The 23,587-nt window shown below is 42.1% G+C and overlaps 2 protein-coding genes across 4 annotated transcripts in view; one reads left to right on the plus strand and one right to left on the minus strand.

Moving 5' to 3' along the window:
• The window catches only part of LOC148331859 (dorsal-ventral patterning tolloid-like protein 1), a 50,557-nt gene extending 44,606 nt beyond the window's left edge, over positions 1 to 5,951 (plus strand). Inside the window, exon 22 of the mRNA XM_088301909.1 lies at positions 31 to 5,951. Coding sequence (XP_088158035.1) covers positions 31 to 165 — 135 coding nt within the window. The 3' untranslated portion in view covers positions 166 to 5,951. The remainder of the gene's footprint in view (positions 1 to 30) is intronic.
• On the minus strand, positions 5,234 to 23,394 carry stox2a (storkhead box 2a). 3 transcript variants are annotated; one of them, XM_088301907.1, is made up of 5 exons: positions 22,892 to 23,394; positions 14,955 to 15,107; positions 10,539 to 13,074; positions 5,978 to 6,197; positions 5,234 to 5,611 (listed from the first exon to the last, which is right to left on the minus strand). In XM_088301907.1, the coding sequence occupies exons 1-4, from the start codon at positions 23,217 to 23,219 to the stop codon at positions 5,990 to 5,992; spliced, it is 3,225 nt and encodes a 1,074-aa protein (XP_088158033.1). In that variant the 5' UTR covers positions 23,220 to 23,394; the 3' UTR covers positions 5,234 to 5,611; positions 5,978 to 5,989. The 3 variants fall into 3 exon arrangements, with proteins under 3 accessions (XP_088158033.1, XP_088158032.1, XP_088158034.1); XM_088301906.1 differs by having other exon boundaries at positions 5,235 to 6,197; XM_088301908.1 differs by lacking the exon at positions 22,892 to 23,394 and adding an exon at positions 17,072 to 18,168 and having other exon boundaries at positions 5,238 to 6,197.
• Positions 23,395 to 23,587: the final 193 nt, after the last annotated feature.

A 23,587-nucleotide genomic window follows, 5' to 3' on the forward strand; every position in this document is an offset into this window, starting at 1 on the left:
TAACACGGACTATGTTTTCCCTCTCGTCAGCCGAGGGAAGGAATCTACTCATCCAGTGACGTCTTGCTGATCCGTTTCCATAGCGACGACACCATCAGCAAGAAGGGCTTCCACATCCGTTACTCGAGCGCCAAGTTCCAGGAGAGCCTTCACGGCAGTAAATGACCTCCCAAAAAACCTCCTCGTCCCGTGGACGCAGACGGTGATAATAATGATGTAGAGAATTGAATTATGTTTGTTGCGGACATCGCTGTTCATTGGATGCGGAAATGACAAACAGCGGATGAACTAAAGAACCTGAAAAAATGGAGAAATGCATCAAGCATTTAAACATCCGCCCTTCTTGAACTGTACAAATTATTGGAAGACTTTATTGATGTTTCCCCCCCCATTTACCACCTCCAAAATGGCTTCAGATGTCTTATGTTGACTTTTAAGTGTATGTTAATATGCGTGTGCATGTAGAGAAAAGAAAAAAAAATCCAACCTGGAATACAGTATATCTGCCAGCCAGTGCAGTTCCACTCCAGTCCTGTAGGTGGTGGTATTTTGCATTACAAACTGGAAAATTGGGTGCCCAGAGTGTTTTTCATCTCAGCTGCATCTGCTGAATCTAGTGGCCCACTCAGTTTTCCCTCAATGTATGCGACTGTTACAGCAGAAAAAAAGTGCTATCTGGTTGGTCATTGCCCTTCCTTGTCATCAATACAAAGATACTGGAACAATGATTTATCCCCAATGGAAGCAGCCTGTAATGAGTCAAAAAGTGTGTGTGTATGGGGGGGGCGGGGAGGGCTAATCATGTGGGTCTCTATCCACTCTCGGCGCTGGAGCAAACAGACTGTTACCAAAAATTCTTTTTTTAAACTCATAATAATATATAAAGACTGGTTTGTCGCAGTCCGAGGCACTAACGATGGAAAGAAATCTGATGGTTTCCAGTCCCGACTGTATCTACGGGCAAAAGAAATATCTTGCAGGTCACTGGCCCTTCTTGTTCTCAATGAAAGCAAATGGTAACAGCCAACATATAGGCAATAAATAAAAATTAAAAAATCAGGTGGGTAGTTTCCCCACATCGTCCCAATGTAAGTAGATTGCAACAACCCAAAATGTGAAAAAGAAATTTAGTGTGTCATGTCTTTTCACATTTCAAGTGTGTAGACTTTTTATATCCACTGCATTGCTCCACTTGGCCCCAATGTAAGCAGACTGTAATGTCCCCCCCCCTAAAAAAAATTTAAAATGTACATTCAGTGGGTTGCTGTCCCCAGTTTGCCTCAATACAATTAGAGTGTAAGCTGCCAGGATGGCCGAGTGGTCTAAGGCGCCGCGTTCTGGACCCAGTCTCCCCAGGAGGCCTGGGTTCGAATCTCGCATTTCCCCATTGTGGGACTAATAAAGGGAATATTATTATTATTAATCCATTGCAGTCCCACTCCAGTCCAGAAGGTGGTGGCACTACATTACAAAGTGGGTGCCAACCAAGGTTATTTTTGTTCAGGAAAACTCACGAAAGAACTAAAACTAAAATTTAAAAAAAAATTCATTTACGAAATAATATAATCACGTAATTGCCTTAAAAAAACGAAAACTATATTTATAAATCTAGCGAGAATGTCCTACGTTTTCGTCCGAACTTTTAAATGTATTTATTTCGATATTCCTGCATGGCCGTAATAAGGTCCAACAGTCAATAAAAAAGAGCCAACAGATGACGTCGCTCCTAGGAGACGAGATTGCATGTGTCTTTGGGTCGAATGGCTCACTTGCTTTCAGCCCGAAACGCAAAGCTCAGTAAAAGATGTTTTCCGTTTCATATCCATCCATCTTCTGTACGAAATTAAATTATACAGTCTACAAAAACTCGTACATCATGAACTAGGTTTAATACTTGCATACAATAATTCAATCCACTTGAGAAGATGGCAATTTGGCAAACAAGGCACATGCATGCATCTAACTTTAGAAGCAGTATCATGCACTGCACTTATTGTAAGTCAAAGTCTGTGGACTGTTAAACTCTACCCTGTATTATCAAAATGTTTTAAAGGTCATATATTTTTTTCATATTTACTACAGAATACTTACCATGGTGTTTTTTTTTTTTTATCTTGTACACAAGTAAAACATCAATTCATTTACAAACAAAAACTACTAGTTTTTGAAGAAACTAAAACTAATAAAAACAAACAAAGCTGTCCTGAAAACTAATTAAAACTAAATTGAAAAAATAAAACTCAAAACGAAATTAAAAACTAACTTCAATTAAAATTCCAAAACTATAAAAACCCGGGTGTGGACAGACAGCGCCATCTTCTGGATCTGATGGGTCACTGCCCCACTTGTGCCTCATTTACGTGGTCTAAAAAAAAAAAACTAAAAAAAGTTACCGTATGTATTGGTGTGTAAACATGTTAACTAACAGACAAAGTGCAATGAAAAAAGCATACTTTATATTTTTAGAGGTAAAAAACTGTCAAAATGAACTCTTTCATTCACTGCCCCCTCCCCCCTCATCAGTTTTTTTTTTCTGGTGGATATCAGAAATTGAATATCTGTTATGAATGACTGAAAGTGCCAAAATTAAACAAATAAATACACCATGAAATGTTTACTTAAAATATTCTTCAATTAATTACATATTTTATTTATTAATTAAATGTGAAATTAAATAAATAACGATGGACTTTATTAGTTACAATGGGGAAATTTTCAAATGTGTCATTTATTAAATTATCAATGATTATACAATTTGAAAAAAATCTAGATAGTTGGTTATGTATTTAATTATGTATTTATGTATTTAATTATTACATGGTTCCGCGTTGCAGTGTTTCATGAATTAATTTTATCTGTCAAACTCGCCCATCAAAGTTAGTGCTCAACGCTGACACACTAAAATCTTGTCTGAACCGTTGCTTTGGCCTGTAGTGGTTGCAAACATGGCGGCTACGACGATGGAGGACTTTTATGAGCTCCCCTGGATTGAGCGGTCGAGGCTTGTATTTAGTTGTTTTGCTTGAGTATTCAAACTATTGTGGAGGTGAAGAGCGTCACTCAGTGGAGCAGAGTATTTTCATAAGATACTCGGTTGGCATCAATCTATTCTTCTGTAATTGATTTGCCTTGACTTGATGAGCAGCCTAACCAATCACGTGTCAGGACCTGCCCACCAAACTTTGATGGGAAGAGTTTAACAGAGAAAATTAATTCATGAAACACTGCATCAGAGGACCATGAATGAACTAAATACATAAATAATTAATTAAATATATAAATAATTATATAAATTTTTTAAAACATGTAATCATTGGTAATTTAATTAATTAATGGCATTTGTTTATTTAATTCCATATTTAATTCATAAATGAAACATTTAATTAATTAATGACCATTTTAATTTAACATTTCATGGTGTATTTATTTATTTAATTTTGGCACATTCAGTCCTCCATTATCTGTGGGAACGACGGGCAAGGAAGACGCTCCCATTGGTGCTACAAGGATGGAACTACTTTATTGCCTTAGTACTCCATGGATGCTTTAGTGTTATGTTTTCATGTTTAAAGGTTTCTGGGCATTTCGCCCAAAAAAGAGAAAGAAATCATAAAATGTGGCAGGAGTATTGGGGCAGCACCGTATAAAAAAAATGACACTACAAGAATGAGGTTTTGATTTTTATTTTTTTAAGAATGAAACTTGTTTAAGAAATCCTTTTTCCTTCAAAAAAAAAGGAACAATTTCAAATATTGGACATCCTTTGTGGAACTTTAATTCTCTGCCTCTCAAAAAATAGAAAATGTAATATTTTATGTTCTCTAGAAATAAAACTATATTTATGTATGATAAAACCTTTCAAATAATAGCACTGGCGTCCGAAGATTAATTTTTTTTCCTATTTTGATTAGGTTTCAATGCTTTGGGTAAAATTTGACTTAATTCTCCAAGAAATTTCAAAACTTCCCCTGAAAAATTCAAATTCATCTTTAACTATTTATTTAAATATTACAACTTTTTCTTTTTTAAATAAATAACTTTATTTGTATTTCAATTATTTTTTTCTAAAAAAAGCCTCTCATTATATATTTAATGCCTTGTTTATGAAAAAAGTTCTGAGCTAATACATGTTTTTTTAATTTGCTGTTCTCAGTTACAATGCTTCTTCCTGAAGAATTTTGACTTCATGAGAAAGATTCAACTTTATTCTTGCAAAAGATCATTAAAATATTCTGACTTTTTTCTAAAAAAATAAACTTTATGTAACATTAAATATTGCAGATTTATTCCCTTGAACAAACTAAAATTTCTGAAACAATACAACTTCATTAACTGTGACTCAATTCAGTCAGATTGTGACTTTTTATTTCTAGCAAATACAACTTTCTTCTCGCAATATTACAGTATTTTAGTAATATTTTATTTTGGGCGGCCCTAATACTCCTTGGTGTCACTTACTTACCATGTGCTTTCCCCTGCGCATTCCCTTCCTGCGCCTGTGTGTTATAGAAGATGTGTGTGTGTGTGTGTGTACGTGTGTAAAATATTTTGAAGTGGAATGATGATAAATCGCACTTACGTGCCAACCTCGAGAAGATCCCCTACCTATTTGTTTTATAATTATAAATATTATCATTAAGAGTCCAAGTCTGTGTCTGTGACGCCAACATGTCCTACATGTCCTCAACATCATTAAAGTACATACAGGTTGAAAAGAAACGTATGACTTACCTCTTTTGGCCCAATGAACCATATGGAGCCAAAATGGACATCTGAAAGCATGCGGTTTCTCACAACCAAAAAGCCCAGAAAGGGCACAAAAACCATGAAACTATCAGAATTATATACAGTACGTTAAAAGTATGCTTAAATTAGTGTATCACTAGTACTTTATTTGGGAAATTTATTTAAATAGTTTGAATTTGTTTTTTTCTTTTTCATTACCTCAGTTGTTTTTAAAAATCCATTGAGCTGTAAACATCACATTAATAGAGGAAATGATTTGTCCTGGTGTCATTTTGTATTTAACAAAAACCTGCCATTTGAACATGGGTGTGTAGAATTTGATATCCACTATATGTATGTGTATGTAATATACATACATTCATACACACACACACACACACACACACACACACATATGGATATATATATATATATATATATATATATATATATATATTCCACTAAAATACTCCCCTAAGTAGAACTGCTTGGACTTTTTTTGGTATGTGTGTGTGTGTGCGGATTTATTGCCGGCGGGTTCAAATGACATCATCCAAGATGTCATACATTCATTATGTGTGCAAGTTGAACTCATTTTGTATCCCAGCTGACCTTTGGCGAGAGGACCCGGGCTACTTGTAAACAATTGTTCTGCTAATGAACAAAATGTCAATTGTAAAGATGGAGGCCATTTTGTCCAAACCTGCTTTTTGGTCACATAGCATCTTTAATACCACCATTATAATAATTAGGATATCAAAAGTATGGAGTATACATTACATCGTTTGCATTGCGCCACACAAACTGGAGCTGATTTATGTCGGTATAATCTTTCCTTTCCTTCTTCATCTTGTGGCGGTGTCCACATTGTGCTGATCTGTTGAGCCTTTGTCCGGGAAGAAGAACACTGAATTGAACATGAGTTGATAGAAAAAAGCTTCGAAATGTTACTTGAATCCTATACTCTACTACTTTCCAATACCGAAATCTCCATGTAAGTCAACAAAAAGTCTTCTGTAAGTCTTCTGGCCTTTCTGTATTATTATTTATTATTTGATTTTTTTTTTTTGCTGTCAAGTTCTTGTTGAAGCTGTGGGAACAGTCTCTAGAAGCCATGCCTGTTTTGTTTTTGTTGATTTGTAACAGTCCCAGTAAGATTCTCAGAAGTCCCAAGGTGTGTGAATGTGTGAGACACCAGAAGAAAAATAAACAAAACAAAAACTGAAGTTGTCAAAGCACTCCCCTGGCTTACTTGACGTGGCGTCTACACGCTGGTGATGGAGGCCAGGCAGTTGGCGGGCTTTTGGAGTTTGTCGGGCTGCGGCGGGGTAGGCGGCTCAGGGATGGCGCGGAAGCTGAAGGGCAGCCCCGGACCGCCCGGGCCCACGTGGTGCCCAGGGCTCAGCGCCGGGTTCTGCCGCCTATTGCTCTCCACAATGCTGGACGTGTTGGACGCTAGGCTCTCACGCGTCCTGGACGAGGGAGATGAGACTGTTAGTGGACGCGAGAGGTGAAGCGTCAAGCAAGCATACGATTGTTTACCTGGAACGTAGTGCCCAAGAAAAACATTGGGGAATGAGACACGTGCTTCTCCACCAAGTTTAGAATTGCTGTCAGACTTGTGCAAAACATTTATGTGCCTCATGACCACAAACCCAAGATTATTATCGTTAACAAATTGTAACGAAAATACTAGCAAAAGTTGTACAAGCAATTTAATTAAAGGGAAAATCAATCCACCCCCCCAAAAATTCTTGACAAGATATTCTCTGCGTCCCCAGTAGTTTAAACACGGCATTCTGATTAATATTGTGTTTGTGGAATATGAATTAAGCAGCAAAATCCATCCATTTTTAAACATCACGTTGACGGCCATTTTGCTACTTCTGTGTTCTGAAAATGACATCACAGTTGCTCAAGGTAACAGCCAATTACGGCTCAGCTTTCAAATGTCACATGACCAGACTCAGAAAACAGCTGAGCCGTGATTGGTCCTTACCTACAACTTCAATGCATTCTACATTTGTTGAAAAGTTGTATAAAATGGTTTTAATATTTTTCTAAGTTCATCTTTTTCTTTGAAGTACTCTCTAGTTTAGCTTTTAGTGCAGAGGATTTAAAACTGGTAGTTTAAAAACAATATTTAAAAAAATGTGATACAAGGATCCTGCCAATTTGGATGTTTTGAGCCAGATTCTGATAATTGGCAGAATAAAATTCTGCTAACTGATTTACTGGTCGATTAATTAAAAAAAAAAAAAAAAAAAAATTATATATATATATATATATATATATATATATATATTTAGAGAGAGAGAGAGAGAGAGAGAGAGACTGAAGTAACTTATTTGTTCCCTTAACTTGTACAATAATATAAATTAGTGCTGTCAAGTGATTATTTTTTTAACTAATTAATCACAAAAAATTCCATGATTAATCACGATTAATCACATTTTTCAACTACAATTTTTTGCGAAGCTTGTAACAGATATATATATACATAATATCTTGAAATTGATCTAAAATCACCCAATATGAAGTATATTTAATTCGAAGACTGTTCTAACAGCTTTCTTGGATTCTTGAATACGATCTAAATGGAGTCATCTTTGCAGACATTTATTTTCAAAACATTTCTCAAAACTGCCCACAAGCGCCACACTCCAGCTGTGTTGGTTTGCAAGGCCCAGGGTAACTTAAACACAGTGTTTTGTTCTGAGAAGATGTACAGCTAATAAGGCACAGTATTTGCAAAGTATGCAAATTATTTTTTAAGTAAATCAAACTGAGTTAACTGAGTTCAAATATTTAAATGAGTGAATTTTTTTGGGATTAATCACCTGAGTTAATGCTTTAATTTTGACAGCCCTAATATAAATACATGAATTGCAGACAAAACATTTGACTGTCTTACAATATTTTTTCTTTTAGTATTTGTTTAATTTTAGAACACAGAGGAAAAACTGTCAAAAATTGTCCTTTTTGGGGGGCTGAATGTCATTTTCTTTGTCTTATGTTGTAATGTGTGAAAAAAAATAAAAAATAAAAAAAATAAATAAATAAATAAATATATATATATATATATATAGAGAGAGAGAGAGAGAGAGAGATAAATGTGTGACACGTGCTGCCACTACACTCTTCTTCACGCATGTGCACACACACACAAGCTTTTTCTTCTACTCACTCACTCTCTATGCCCTTACATAGCGCTATTGATCTAGCCTTCTCTCTATTTAGCGGCCCAGTTAGCGGGAAGTTTTTACCACAACAGTTAAAGCATTCGGGGACACGTTCATTTACACTGCTGTACTTCGTCCATCAAGCCGCAACCAATTTCCTCTGGGCAGGCAAACTTCCGGAATCGGAATTTACTTCGCTTAATCGGAAGCATCTCACTCTCTTCCACGGTCATTAACGTTGTTCTTCGTTTGGATGCCATGATCTACAGACGTAAATTAATGGATTTTAAATCGTTCTCAATTTCAGTAAAACTCATGCCAAAGGGTCATTTACATGTCGCCGTTTTGGATCCAATCATGGGGGAGGTGTCAAAGTTTTACCGTTGTATGGAGCGGGAACTGCTTGAGTTTGCTCTACTGCGGGCTTCGCTGTGGCTTCCAGGTTCCGGATATCGCAATTTCCGTTGTAAGGAATCGATTGTCAAAATTTTATGCATACAGTTTTTTTCCGGGTGAGGGAATTTCCGTTTGACAGAGGTCCGGAGGTGGGAATACTTACTGTGTATATATATATATATATATATTTATATATATATATATATATATATATATATATATATATATATATATATATATATAGAGAGAGAGAGAGAGAGAGAGAGAGAGAGAGAGAGCATTCATGCAGCGGCGAAAGAAATTATTGGGGGAGGCACGACAGCCCAACATTTTTTTTTTAAATCAGTGCTTTGTAAACATGGGCATGACCCGCAGCTTTGATGATCTGGAAAACACGTGGTCTGAGGTCGTGATTTCGGTCCCAAAACAATCATCAATTGTTCAGCCCTAGACTGCAGAGCGATCCCGGTCTCTCTGTGCTCTCTATGAGGAGCTTCTTCCGACCATGGTTGGGCGGCAAGCAAGAACAGTTTATCACTACTCACGCACGTACCACTTTTGCCAATACAGTCCTGATTGAGTCCAATAATACGCATCGCCTAGTCATCTAAGTCCCTTTGTTTTATAAAGGCAAACCGTGTGCGGCATTGCCTTGTGATGTGCTCGCGGACTTAGCCTGCTGGACTATCACGACAACTTTAGCATACTAGCGCTAGCTCGCGCTTCGACGGGACACAGAAAGCCGAGTATATCCGGACACCAGTATTTAATGACTTAGATTTTCCTCCATTAAAGTAGTAAATGAAGTTCTGTGTCAACCAAAAGCAACATACCTTTTCTGTCACGAGGCAAAAATCCAGCAAACCCGATCCCCTTCAGGACACAAGACTCCTGACTCTTGACAACAAAGCCCCCCCCCAAGCAACTGCCTCCAATGTGGACAGGTGTCATAATAAGGACCTTTTCACCAAACTAGACATAAGTAGACACATGACCAATAACATTATACAATGGATAAGGCTTCACTTCGTATTTACCCTCAGCGTGCGGCTCCTCGCGTTAGAAGCATGATACCAATGTCGTTAGCCGGTATCGGGACAATACTGGTTGGTACTCGTGGATACCGATACCAGATTTTAAGGCAGTATCTGCACAGTTACCGATACTGGTATCGGTATCGGAACAACACTAAATAAAACATACAATTGTTTGCTTGGTAACTTGGTAAATTTGGTTAACTTGATACTAAACATCCTGCTGATTTGAACTTGAGAAACCAACCGAGGGCTACCAAATCAGTTGCCCTTTTCACACCGTCCATCACTTTCATTGCTTTTTCCATTTGTTTATGCTATTTGCATAAACAGAATAGTAACACTTGAAAATGGGGGGGGGGGTGAATGCAACTCTGGCAAATCTTCCCAGTTTTAGAGGTCCCATAAAAAATAATCCAAGGCCCATGACAGAAACAGTGTGCACCTGAAACACATTTTTACATCACAAGCCGGCCAATTCCAGAGTCAATTTCAAAGCCACATCTCACATCGGTACCTTACACACAAGGGGATGGAGCGGACCGGGTAATTTCCCAGCTTCAGAGATAGTATCAAAGATGTACCAGAGGCCCAAAGCAGGCACAGAGGTGCGGGTATGTGATTTAGGGCAGATCGACTTATGGCAATAAGGACAAATAAGACTAAAATGGCCAGCATTTAAGGGCCTTTGAATATAAACCCAGTTAGGGTCTATGTTCAGCAGACTCCGGTCGATTCACGGAGCCTAGTTCTAAGCAAACATGGTGAATCAGCATTTAGCTGTTATGCTGCATGTAAATGGAATAAGCTGACAACAGAACTGAAGTCCCAAGTGAAAATGCTTTTAAATACAGTTTATAAGATGTTTGATTAAGGTCTTTTAAAGTATTTCTATAATCAATGTTTTGAAACTCTTTTTCTTCCTTCCTAAGTTATTTTAGCCATATTGTAAGTTACTTGAATTATTTAATGGATGCCAAAAAGATTGAGTACTTTCTGCCACATGCAGGTTTGTCCTGTCAAAATGATCCCTATTCCGATACTGCATCAGCCGCTTCCACAACGAGTTCGACTGACCCATGTGACATTGTGTGACTCCACAGTTTAAACTGGATTCATCTAGTACGTGTGCCAAAGAGTATCATAGATAAGGAAAGCCCCCTTCCCTCTCCCTCTCATAGCCATGGATGTCAGGCCGTACCTTGGTGAGTTGAATCCACTGTCCACCGTGACACTGCTACTGTCCATGCTGTCCAAGCGAGCCGAGTGGGCCGACTTCTGGCTGCTGCTGTTCTCCGTTTCCTTGGGGCTGAGTAAGGTTAGATTGGTCTCCAGTTTGCGCTGCAGATCCTGCTCCTCCTCCCGCTGCAGTAACCACTTTATGGTACCTTCTCCGCCGCCGCCGCTGCCCACGACGCCGCCTCCATCGGTCCCACTGCCCCCGCCGTTACCACCCGCATCTCGATGGTCCTTGCCATCTTCTGCCTTTGCCAACTCTTTGTGCGAGTCCTCCGGCGCCTCCTCGTCATCCTCATCGTCTGAAACGTTGTAGTAGTCAAAGGAGGCGGATGGGACGGTTGGCTCTAAGCAGCCCTGTAACAGCGCGGGTGAAGCCGAGGAAGCAGCTGAATTGGAAGGCTGCTGGGGCTCAGGATTGTCAAGGGCCTCTGTTGATTTGGCGTGCGAAGCTTTCCGCAATGTGCCAGACTTGGTGTAGCTGCTGTCCACGTAGCCCGCGGACAAGGCATTGTGTGGGGGTTTGAACAAGGTGTCTTTGCTGAAGATCTCCTTTCTCTTGATGGACATGCTTCCGCCGCTGCCCCCTCCGGGGTCCACGTTGTGTTGATGCGGTGTCAGGCGAGCACTCTGCGCCGGCTCCGGTGTCTGGCTAGGCGTCAGTCGCACTGAGCCGTTGCCGCCACAGCCGTTTTGTCCCTTTGCCGCCAACAAGTCCTCCTTGTACTCCATTTTGTGCGGAGAGGTGAGGTGAGGCGTTTGGTGGTCTGCCGAAGAGCCCTTTCGGCGTCCTCCAGATGAGGTTAATGTGTCATATTCTGATTTTGCCTGAGGCGAGGGGGCAGTTAGGATTGTTTCATTTGACGTATTGCACTGGAAGTACTCATCCGTTGAGGGCTTTGGACAAAGTCCCATGAGCTCATTGTACGTCGGCAAGCTGTCTCTGCTCTTGTTCCTCTCCATCGTACTGCGGACCCTTAATTCGTCCACACTCCCCTTCCCCAAATCAGGCACATTGAAATCCGAGTGGAACTTAGCAGCAGAGAACATGATCCTTGAGTAGTGACCCGACTTCTGCGTGGCACGCAGGGTGCCGTCGTCCGTATAATAGTGGCCACGCTCATCTGGTCCTACCTCAAAGTCTTCCAGCGGGCCAAGCGATGGCCCTTTCAGGGAGTTGTCCATGGACCGTGATCGCTCCTTTGTTTGGTCTGATCGGTCGTGACGTGACTTACGGTCCTGATTGTGACTGTGACTCCTCTGCACCCTGGACTGGCAGGTGCCTCGAGAGGGCTCGGGAAAAGGCATCTCCGTCCTCCTCTTGGCGAGCTCCCCGGACACGTCCCACTCGGGCGTGACGGGGCAGTACGACTCAGTGATGTTAGGGTTGCTGTGGATGAGGTATGTGGCACCACCGCTCCGCCGCCGCTCCAGGGTGTACATGGCCTCCCGAGGGGAGCGCACCAACGAGTGGCTGAAGAACCGGTAATCTCTTTCCATGAAAAGAAGATCCCAGTTCGAACCCTCTGAAGGCTCCCCCCGGGAGGTCCGCGGCTTGCTGTGTGAGCGAGACTTACCATGCGGGGCCCGCCGGTGGCCGCGACCCCGTCGGCTGCGGGCACTGTGCTGGGCCGATGACCCCGTCTTGTGTTTCTGCGTTCGCTCCTCTTCCAGCCGCTTCATCACGGCCGTGTGCCGGGCCACGTTCTCCACCGTCAGGTCGGGGTTGATACGGCGGATGATCTCCATCTCGATCTCGCGGGGGATGGGCGCGACAGGCACATCTTCGTCACGCAAAGGCCACTCCTCCGGAGGGAACTGCGCAGAGAACGTGGCCAGCTGCCTCATCTTGTCCTTCTTGAAGCTCAAGCGGAAGAGCCGCAGACCAAACCGCTTCGATTGTTTCTCGCTGCTTCCACTGCCCTCTTTCTTTTTGGTCAGGGTATCCGTTTTGTAAGGGAACGATGTGACACTTTTAATCTTGTCTGCCGGATCTTGGGACGCTTGCTGGACGGTGGGAGACGTGAGAGGAGGCGGGTAGGGGTAGGACGGCGGCTCTCCACGGTGCTCCTTGCTCGTCGGGGGTTCACTGCTGCCGCCGCCATGGTCCTTGGGAATCTTACTCGTGTGGGGTTCAGGCTTTAGTTGCTCCTTTGGTGTCTTACTCTGAAGCTTGGGCGGATCCTCACGTCGGGAATTGTGAGAGTCATTATGATTTTTGCGGGAGGGCCTTTCCGACAGGCAACCGGGTGTGGACGGCGTGACATTACCCAATGTGGGCGAAGTACACTGCTGAGGTTGCGGTTGAGGGTGCGCTTGTCGCTCCTGCAGCCGGTCGTCCAGATGGTACCACTTGTTGCTGCTTCGGATGAGGGATGGCGTGATGAAGTAGGTCTGGGGTGTGACGATGAAGTAGCCCTCTGGAGTCGGATAGATCTTCCTTTCTCGCACCAGCATGTTCAGGGTGTGTCGAAGAACCTCAAAGCTCGGTGTCGGCACGCCTTTAATGAAAACACACAATAGGTTAAAAAAAAAAAAGTAGCACTAAAAGCATCCTTCACTGCTCATCCAACCCTTTTTGTTTTTAATAAAGCCTTTCCTCAGTACAGTCGTGGGTTTGTCTTGTCCAAGCTGACTTTTGGTGAAAGGAATGGCGTACACCCAGGACTGGTTTCCAGTCCATTACGTTTCAAGCTGCTCCAATATGATACGATCCATTCATCCATCCATCCATCACTTTTCTGGAGCACTTTTTCTCATTTGGGTCGCAGGTGAACCGGAATCTATTTTAGCTGACTTTAGTCAAGAGAAACAGGGTAAGCTGAATTGGTCGCCACTTAATCTCACATAAAGCTACTCCAAAAGTGATCGTGACTATCCATTTTTCTACCCTGGTTGTCTTCGTTGAGCTTTTTTTTTTATGTGCCTGGTTTGCGTACCGTTCACCTACTCGCATGCTCCCATCCACACTTCTGACACACCTAGCATGCAAGACCTGGAAATTTGTGTGCAACAGCCAAACACATTTAGAAGATCATCAATAAAAAAGCCCACCAACCATGGTTTTGATAAGCGGTGCTCAACCTTCCTTGCGCACTAGTCTGGGCAAGTCACTTTAACATATTTGACGACAGACACTGAAGCAAAAAAAACAAACAAAAAAACCTATAACTCTGTATTTATATTTTTTGGCCAATCAGATACAATATGTGGACAATTGGCAATTTGGGTACTGTGGCATGGACATAGGGTCGTTGGTCAGTCAGTAAGCATTAAAAGAAGGACTTACATGGATTTTCTGTGACGGGTGTTGTGCATTTAAGTCCATCTGTTTGTTGCTGCTATATTAGCTTCTTGCTAGGGTGTTTCATGAGTGGTATGTTTTTACGTTTTACGTCAGTTTCGGCTTTTATAATTGTGCAATACAATTAAGGATGGTGCGTCTGCCACACAGTCGGGAGTTCCTGAGTTAAAATCTCAGTTCAGGTGTTGGTACTAGATGTGGACGGGGTCCTTCGGTAGCCTTTGCGTCTGCTGATGACGTCACACGTTATAATATATTCACGTATTATATTTGTTTGTCATCCCTGTTTGTTGCATTTGTATGTTCTGAGTTACTAAATAATTACAATAAAAAAGTACATTTACTGAAACTTTTACGAGGATCATCCTTCGGTGGCCTGCGTGTCTATTGAAGACATCACGTCAATGTTCCGTTGCTTTGGGAATCAAACTGGTTTAGGGTCGGGGGGGAAAACCTGGGAATGCTTTATGAAGAAATATTTCCCACTATATACAGACATTATATTCATACAATCTTTCAGCCCGAGTGAACCACTGCATTGTTGTAGCTCAGCAGGAGAAACATAAACGTTCCACTGCTGTAGAGCAGCGGCTTCTCGGGGCAAAGGTGGAAGTCACGTAGGAGTTGACGCGCCAATGTGTCAGTAATGAAGTTATTTTGTTTTATATTTTCATTTAGCGAATCAAACTATGCAAATGAAATAGCCATGGGGTAAAAAAAACACACACAGGCAAATCAATATATTTGAGAAATATGTGTTAAAGTGTGACGTCATGAGCAAGCGCGCAGCCTCCAAAGGACCCCGACCACATCTAGCGACCCGTCCACATCTTGTACGGACACCAGCTGGGATGGACCCATATGAGGACTAACGCCACAGAGAATTGATGAATGATATCATATTGCATCATAGTAGCTTCATATACGACAGACTGGCAAACAATCTTGGGTCTACAACACTTCTCTCGTTTGGTTCTGCTGTAATTTCTGGATGGACAATTTGTTCCAACCCTGAACAAACCTGCAACACAACAAGGGCTTTTGCCTGACTTGTTTGGGTCCATCTTACCATCTTACCTGGGAAGCTGGCAGTAAGGTGCTCCACTAGGGCCTCCTGGCTGACGGGCTTGCGCGCGGCGTTCATGGCCGAGATGGCCAGACACAGGATCTCACCCAGCGGGATGAACTGCGACTGGCTGATGGGTGACATGCTGATGGGGGACACATCACCTGCAAGAGAGCGAGCGAGTGAATGAGAGAGAGAGTGAAAGGAAAAGCATGGCTCGATAAGAAAGAGAAGCTATGACGTAATGGTCAAACGGCTCTAGCTTCAGCTCATCCTCTCTGTTTCTCCCTCCCTCTCTCTCACTTTCACACTCTTGCTCATCTTCCTGTTTGTGTATTAGCTGCTGCGGCAACCTTCGACAATGAGAACTTTGCACATGCGCCACGTGCTGTCGCCTTTGTCGAAGTGAGTAGGCTTCGCCGTGACATCACGAGTAGTGAGATCATCCTCCTCGCTGTAACCGTAAGCCCCCCCAATCCCCATACCACCTCCCACAAACCGCACTAGATTGTCAGTGGAGCAACGCCATGACGTAATCTCCCCATTTCACCCAATACACCTCACATGCATACTCCGGAGTAAATATCAATTGTTGTTTTCTTTTGTTTTTTTTGTTTACACAATAATTCTATTGTTAGGCTCTTTTTAGTATGTAAGTGCATAATCTGGAATGTACTACCGTACACCAACATGAACTAAACTGAATTAAACTAGTAGTAAAAATCTAATCAAGATTAAATATCTCAAGTCAAGGAAAAATATGCCTGTTTCTTTTCTGTAAAAGGTATTTTTCTTATCAGGAGGTTTTTACGCAAGATCATTTCAATTGCACATTTTTCCTTAAAAATCTCAACATTTTTCCTCTTGTTAATAATTCATTTATGCAGGTAAGGTAATTGAGGATAGATTCTTATTGTGAAATGCGCAAAACAAATAAAGATGTATTGTATTACATTTGGAATACCAAGGTGCATAAATCAACTATATAAAGATTACCTAAAGTTTAATATCGTTACATAATACATAACATTACATCATAGCACATACAAAAGGTTCATAGTGGTCTCAAATCAGGTGCAGCGACCATCTACAGTGTCCTTCAATAACTTTTCAAACAAAGACAATGTGATGAATGAGGTGACTTATTTGTTGCAAAGTGTTTCAGTCATTTGGGGCAAAAAAAAACAAATAATAAACTAAAAGTAGAGTAGGAGTAAATTGCAGAAACTTAATAGTGCAGGTGGTGGTATGCATGGTAAGCAGAGTGAGTGATTATAACTTATTATGGGGACAAGAAAAATACAGAAGCATAATTTGTTGTCGTATAAATAACTGCTTGGTTGGTCTTTTTGAGGGCGATCATTGCTGAAATAATGCCACATATCTTTCATTTAATTCCTGAAAAAATCTGAAGAGCTTGTTTTGCTGTGTTGGACAGAGTTTATGGAACACTAGTTTGGCGGTGGGTCTTGAAGCTAGCTATTTTTGTCAATTCAGAATGTCCATTTCTATTGATAGTAGGGCTGTGACTAAGGATTATTGTAATAATTGATCAATTGGTTGATTTGTTGTTTTTTTTTTAATTAATTGGTGAATTGGATTAAAATAGTTTTTAAATGTTAATTCGTTTATTGAAAAACAGGACATTATTTCAAACTGACAATGCGGAAAATGGTTTGGTCAGTAACTTGTGAAAAAACCTGCAAAAATATTGATTGTTGTTTTCCCGGGTAAAAGGAGGTGTTTTTACTTTTACAACAACTGAACTGAACTGACATTCTGAGAATTTGGGCAATTTTAAGTTAAACAAGGTCTCCTAACAGTGATTTATTATCAAATTATGTTTGATTAATTTGACAAGGGATTAGTGGATTAATTGTTGTAACTCTAGTTGGCAGATGATTTTCCAACGTATCCCTCATTTCATTATACCCTTGTTTCTTAAAACCAGTCAGTGTAGCACCGAGTTAGTGCTATGTTTGCCAAGGTATGTTTTCTAAGCGTAAAATTCTTTTGACAGATGTTACATTGCAATATTATTGAGTGAATTGTAATTTTCTTGTTTTGGGAGTGTGTTGAGATGAATGGAAACCCTTTTCGGGGGATTTCGAGGTGACGAACCACTCACCTGACGCCCGAAAACTCGGCGGGGATGGCGAGAAATGGGGAGGAGGAGGGGGAGGAAGGTGCTGCTTCTGCACACGAATGCCTTTCTCCGAGCCAGCCCAGGCTCGCCGCACGTTGCGGTTCTTCTTCATCGTGACCCCCTTGTTTTTTTTTTTGTTTGTTTTTTTTAGGGGGAGTGAGGGTGGGGATGTAGAAGGGATTGGGGGCAGGGGGAGGTGGACCAACCTCAGAGGCTCAGCGCCTCCCCCGCATGGGGTACCGAGCGTCCCGCTAGAGCGATGGCACACCGGACATGGCAAGAAGAAGCGGCGTGCGTCTCATTGACGAACGGCGGCGCGGTGGAGGCGGCGGCGGCGGCTCGAGGCGGGCTCCCTCCCGGGAGGCATCACCCGGCCACCATTTGCATGCGTGGGGAGGCACATTACGCTCCGATGCGGGGAGGGTGGTGGGTGGCAGAGGATGCTGAGGGAAGGTGGGAGGTGAAATGGGGTAAATATAATAAAAAGAGAAAGGGTGGAAGGGGGCGGGGGTTGTCGTTTCTCAGGATTGTTCCTTTCCCATCTAGGCCCGACAATAGCTCAGTGTCGTCCGGAAAAGTAGCACAAAAACTGCATCCAAATCAAAGCTCCTGCATTCAGCCCAACGGTAGTACGCCGAGCGGCGGGCACGCCACGTTCCCCTCCATCTTTATCCCCGTCGAGAGCCCGCCACACAAGCACAGACACCCCCGTCGTCCTTCTTTCCCCCCCCTCTGCACCCCTAACAAACACGAGTAAAGGGCGGGGAGGGAGATAACAAAAACAACCCAAAACGGGAGAGCATAGGAAGATGAAAGAAATCAAGTCAAGAATAGACATCCAGCTTCGATGGCGGCGGTGGCGGCGATCCGTTAGCGGTAGCATCCATTCATTAACGCAGGGGTGGGTGGAGGGGAGGGGGCATGCGTATGTGTGTGCGTGCGTGTGCGTGTGTGTGTGTGTGCGTGTGTGAGAGAGAGAGAGAGAGAGTTGGGGAGGGTGGGTGGTGGTGGGGGGCAATCGCCAGTCAACGGCTCCTCTTCCCACCGCTAATGCTGCAGCTGCTCCCAGCACCTCCAGGAAGGGTGTGTGCGCGTGTGCGTGCGTGTGAAGTGTGCGTATGAGCTTGCGTTCGGGTGCGAGGAGTGTGAGCGTGTGGGGGTTCAAAATAAAAAAAAAATATATTAATTAACATCACCCCTCGGATGAAGTCACCTGACTGCATCCTCACCTCGATGACTTTTCGTTAAAAGAGGTAGTACATACAAAATGGCACGTGTGTAGTGGGGAGCTGAGGTGAGGGGGGGTGCTTGGGTGGTGGGTGGATTTCGGTGTGGGGGGAAATCTCATGGTGTCACAACCAATCTGCTCCAGTTCAATGATACTAAAGAAGAGAAAAGATGAGGAGGAAAGGGGAAGGGGGGACTAGCACGCCAGCCATTTTATTCCTCAGTAGTGCTGCAACAGTCTTTGTTGCCATGACGACGCAAGCCGATGAGCTCATAGCTGTTACCTCGCGGAGCAGCCACCAAGCCCCCACCCTCCTTCTCCTTAAAGTGGCAGTTGCTCACAATAGAAGATGGGGAAGATGTCATACGTCACGTGACTGTTTTATTGATTTGGCTTCATTAGTATTCAGTCCATAGGTAAGCATAGGCAGCACCGTGAACAAGTGGTTGGCTGTGTTGCCGTCGCGGTTGTGGGTTCAAATCCGTTTGGTTTGGTAGTAGCGGTGTTTGCGGTGTTTACAAAAAAACACATTTGTTTTAGGTGAGTTTATTTGAAAAAGCACGTTGATTACGCGGTAAAAATTGCCGTGAAATTAACATTAATGTGCCGTAAAATCATGACATGAAAATATGTAATAAGAATAACAGTGAATCAGTGTATATTTTACAGCAATTTATTGTAAAAAAACACAACAATTAATAATTGTTAATTTGACAGTTAGGCTATATTGAAAGGATTGTATATCCTTATAGAATTTATATATTACTGTATTATAGACATAAAAAAATTAATATTTGAACCAATACAATACAGTTAAAATTAAAAAATGGCTTGATTTAAAGAACTGAAATAAGTTGTATACAATTTTACTAAATTTGTAAGTTGTGATTTTCAGTTAAATTCTGTAATTATGATCACATGAAAAGGTTGAGAATCACTACAAACATGTTCATAACTGAGACCTATAGGCTAGTAGAAGTTTAGTCATGGTCAAAAATAGCCTATATTTTGACACAAGATCAACAGCTGTTGTGTTAATCATCCATATCTGTACTGCTTGTCCTCACTAGGGTCACTAGGGTCACGGGGGCTGCTGGAGTCTATCCCAGCTGTCTTTGGGCAGTAGGCGGGGGACACCCTGAACGAGTTGCCAGCCAATCGCAGGGCACACAGAGACGAACAACCATTCGCGATCACACTCATATCTAGGGGCAATTTAGAGTGTCCAATCAACCTGCCATGCATGTTTTTTGGAATGTGGGAGGAAACCGGAGTGCCCGGTGGAAACCCACACAGGCTCGGGGAGAACATGCAAACTGAGAGATGAGTTCACCGCCACCCAAAAAAAAAAATAAGTCAGTCAAATGACAGCTTGTATCTTGAAAAACTCATGTTGTGTCACTTGTATCTCAAGGCATTACAGTACAGTTCCTACTTCTTACTGGCTTGAGCCTTTCTGCCTTCTTGCGGAACCATTGTGACACCTCATTTAAGCTTCATCTGAGCAAAACTAGTGGAAAATAAATTCCCGACTTGACAAACGTTTCCCGTCATTCTGTGCCGGGACGCTCCCTTTCCTTCCAGGCGGCTAATGCTGGGAATTCACCGACGCTTTTCAGGAACAAATAAAATGCTTTTCCTTCCTGCTGCTGCCCCGATTTTGTGAAACCAAGATCCAGAACTAATGGGATTTAATGGTAACTGCTAAAAACCCTTTGACAGAAAACACACAACTTTTGTCCACTGGTTTAAAGAAGGGGTGGAAAATCAAATGCAAAGAGACAGCAAATCGTATCACTATAGTGAGACGATACTTTTGTATGCAACTAGCTTTTCAAACCAAACATAGCAAGAGTGATACACCAAAAAATAATTGTGAGATAACTGATACAAAGAGAAGAAACAATAAATCCAGTTAGCGTTCCAATGGAATTCATCAAGAGTAACATGCAGCAAACGATAAACTGCTTGTGAAATAATCAATTATTAGAAAAGCAACTAAAATCATGTCGATGTCAGCTTCAAAGACTGACAATTATATCATACTTTAGCGCATCAATATTTGCATAAAAACCCAGCTGGCTTTTAAAGATTAACTCATCACGTGTGGTAAATGATATGGCGGCACGGTGGACGACTAGTTAGCAAGATGGCCTCACAGTGTAGAGGTCGTGGGTTCAATCCCGGCTACAGCCTTCCTGTGTGGAGTTTGCATGTTCTCCCTGTTCCTGCATGGGTTTCCTCCGGGTACTCCGGTTTCCTCCCACATTCCAAAAACAAGCATGGCAGGCCGATTGAACACTCTAAATTGCCCCTCGGTATGAGTGTGAGTGCGGATGGTTGTTCGTCTCTGTGTAGCCTGCAATTGGCTGGCAACCCGTTCAGGGTGTCCCCCGCCTACTGCCCAAAGACAGCTGGGATAGGCTCCAGCAACCTAGGGGCAACACCTAGGGGCAATTTCGAGTGTCCATTCAACCTTGTTGTATCAATATTTGGCCCAACCTTTTTCAACGGTGTGAGCCCCTCAAGTCAAAATCAGTCATTCATGTAATTTTACTTATCATCATTATATAGGGGTGCATACTTTGTGAGGTTTATTTATTTATTTATTTTGTACTCACATGTCAGCATGGCAGGACATTCCATGCACTGTCCGTGTAGTTTGTACGGCTAGTGAGCTATTAGCTATAAGACAAACATTCCCGTGCTTATCAGTGTTTTGCTTCAGTGTGCAGTCCCCGCACAGACAACCATTCAAGCGCAAACTTCCACCTTTGGACCACACAATTTACGACAACTACTGCCATTACTACTAGAGTACTACTAGAGTTCTAATGCTGCACATTCAACCAATACAAACAATGAACAAGACGTCAATATAAAACGTATGTTGTGTCCAGAACCCAACAACATTAAGGGCCGATGATCATTTAGTTTCTTGCGAGATAAATTGTCCCTTTAGGTTTAGTATGAACAGTGGTGACTGTTTTTTTTTTTCTTAGCAAGAATGTGATGCATCACATTGCACTTTTGTCATTCATTGCTCTATTCAGTTTTTATGATGGCCACAGATGGTTATGGAACTGATCAACAATTCAATACAATATTAACATACAACAGTTTGCCGAGACACAAACATGCGACTTACGTTTGGAGATATGAACAACCGTTGACTGACATACATAAATAATAAATGTTTGTAAAATGCCATATTGCGCTCACAAGTTCGCATTTTGAACCACGCGACAAATTCGACGACCGTGGTTTCCCTTTCTATCGCAACCACGATGAACCTTTAAATGAACTCAAATGACAATTATCAATTGAGTTTTAATATGTAATGACTTACAAACCATTCAGGCAGCATACTCTCTTGGACCCAATTGTGTTCATAAGTTGGGCATTGTCTGTAGTAATGCTGTAATAAATATATTAACTACCTGATAATATATAATTGATAATAACTACAAGACAAAGCCAGTTGGACAAATGAACAAATGGATACTTTAATATCCCCAAGGAAAATTATCTTGAAAAATTTATTTACAGTAAACAAAAACAAAAAGTTCTTCCTGGGGCATCCTGAAACATTGCCAAGCCAGCTGAGAGACATAGTCTCTCCTGCGTGTCCTGGGTCGTTCTCAGGAACTCCTTCCTGTGGGACATCCTCGGAACACCTCACCAGGGAGGCGTCCAAGTGGCATCCTGACAATTTGCCCGAGCCACCTTCCGGCCCAGCTCCCTCTTCACCTCGATGGACCAATACAGAGTTCGCATTAAAGCAGACGCTGCACCAGGGTTAGCTAACATCGGGCAAAACGAAAACTACTCTCTGAACTGGTCGCCAGTTGCCGGATACACAAACAAAACGACTACTGAGCTGGAACCAATACCACACCTCACGCTGCCCGAACACAAGTCAGACAAATGTACCACGACGGCATAGGTGTCAAACTCCTGTCCTGGAGGGCCGCTTTCCTGCATGCTTTCCATCTCTCCCGGCTGCAACACCTGATTCAAATGATCAGTTCATCAGCAAGGTCTGAAGAAGTCGGATGAATATCCTGCTCATTTGAATCAGGTGTGTTGCAGCCGTGAAAGATGGAAAACATCCAGGACCCGAGTTTGACACCTGTGCAGTACAGCGTCATTGACTAAAATTGTTCTATTTTTTTTTTTTCTAGTTTTTTTTTTATTGTAAATAAAACGTAAAATACAATGATTTACTGTAAACTACAGTGTTTTGATATATTTTCATAATGCAAAATGTATCTGAAACATATTAATAATTGAATGTATAAAATATTTTGATTATAATAAAATCAATAACAATCATGTTTTGATAAATAAATATTTCATAGTTTTTTTTCTCTCATTATATTTACGTTAGTAAAACTACACACCTATAACAAATCATGACAACATAGTTTGACCAGTAAAAAAAGACTTGATGATGCATAAAATCATTTTTTGATGGATAATGAAAACCAGTGCGCATCCATTACGATGTATGACAGATGAAACATATTTTGTTGTGTCAATTTCTATAATAACAAATTGATGAGTGAACCTACCGATGGTGGTGATGTAGAATCCCGGCGGTGCCTTCAGGGTCCTTCTTGTCCATCCGTTCCTGAGCACTTGCAGGTGATCTTCGCGGCCGCGGATGAGCAGCACATGCTCGTCGAGCCAGCCCAGGAAGAAGACCTCCGCCAGTGCCCGGGTGAGAGCCTGGTTCCAGAAATGTCGCATGTTGGTGGCCTTGAAGTCCGCAAATACTTGGTACCCCGCTGGCACCGCTACTGGTGCTGGCGCCGTGGTTTTGTCTTCACGGTGGCCGTTCAACCTCGACAGCACCACGGCCAGCGAGTGCGGGGTGATTTCGAGCACCTTCTCCTCCATCACAGAAGTTCGCAGCCACGAACGCGCCCCCGAAACAGCTCCATTGTGTCAACACTTTTTTAGAAATTTTTTCCAAACTAATTGAAAGTGTTTGTGGATAATATTTAGGTTGAATTTAAAAGGGGTTGGGGTTTGCCAACTGGGCACTTGCGTGCGCCTCGTTCGTGGATTTGGGGCAAACTTTCCAGCGGCCAAGTGTGGTGATAGTGCATTGCGTTGCATTCAATTTAAGCTCGGAAATCTGTCAACTCTTGTGCGATACGACGTCGAAATAAGAGATAAAATTGAAATCCTTTAGGTTCAACCGTATAAATTCATCAGATTTTGGGTTATAGCTGAACGGGGTCCAGCGCAGTGTTGAATAGACG

The sequence above is a fragment of the Idiotropiscis lumnitzeri genome, chromosome 8 (genome assembly GCF_059441095.1).
Source record: "Idiotropiscis lumnitzeri isolate Australia: NSW breed Sydney's pygmy pipehorse chromosome 8, RoL_Ilum_1.0, whole genome shotgun sequence".
Classification (NCBI taxonomy): domain Eukaryota; kingdom Metazoa; phylum Chordata; class Actinopteri; order Syngnathiformes; family Syngnathidae; genus Idiotropiscis; species Idiotropiscis lumnitzeri.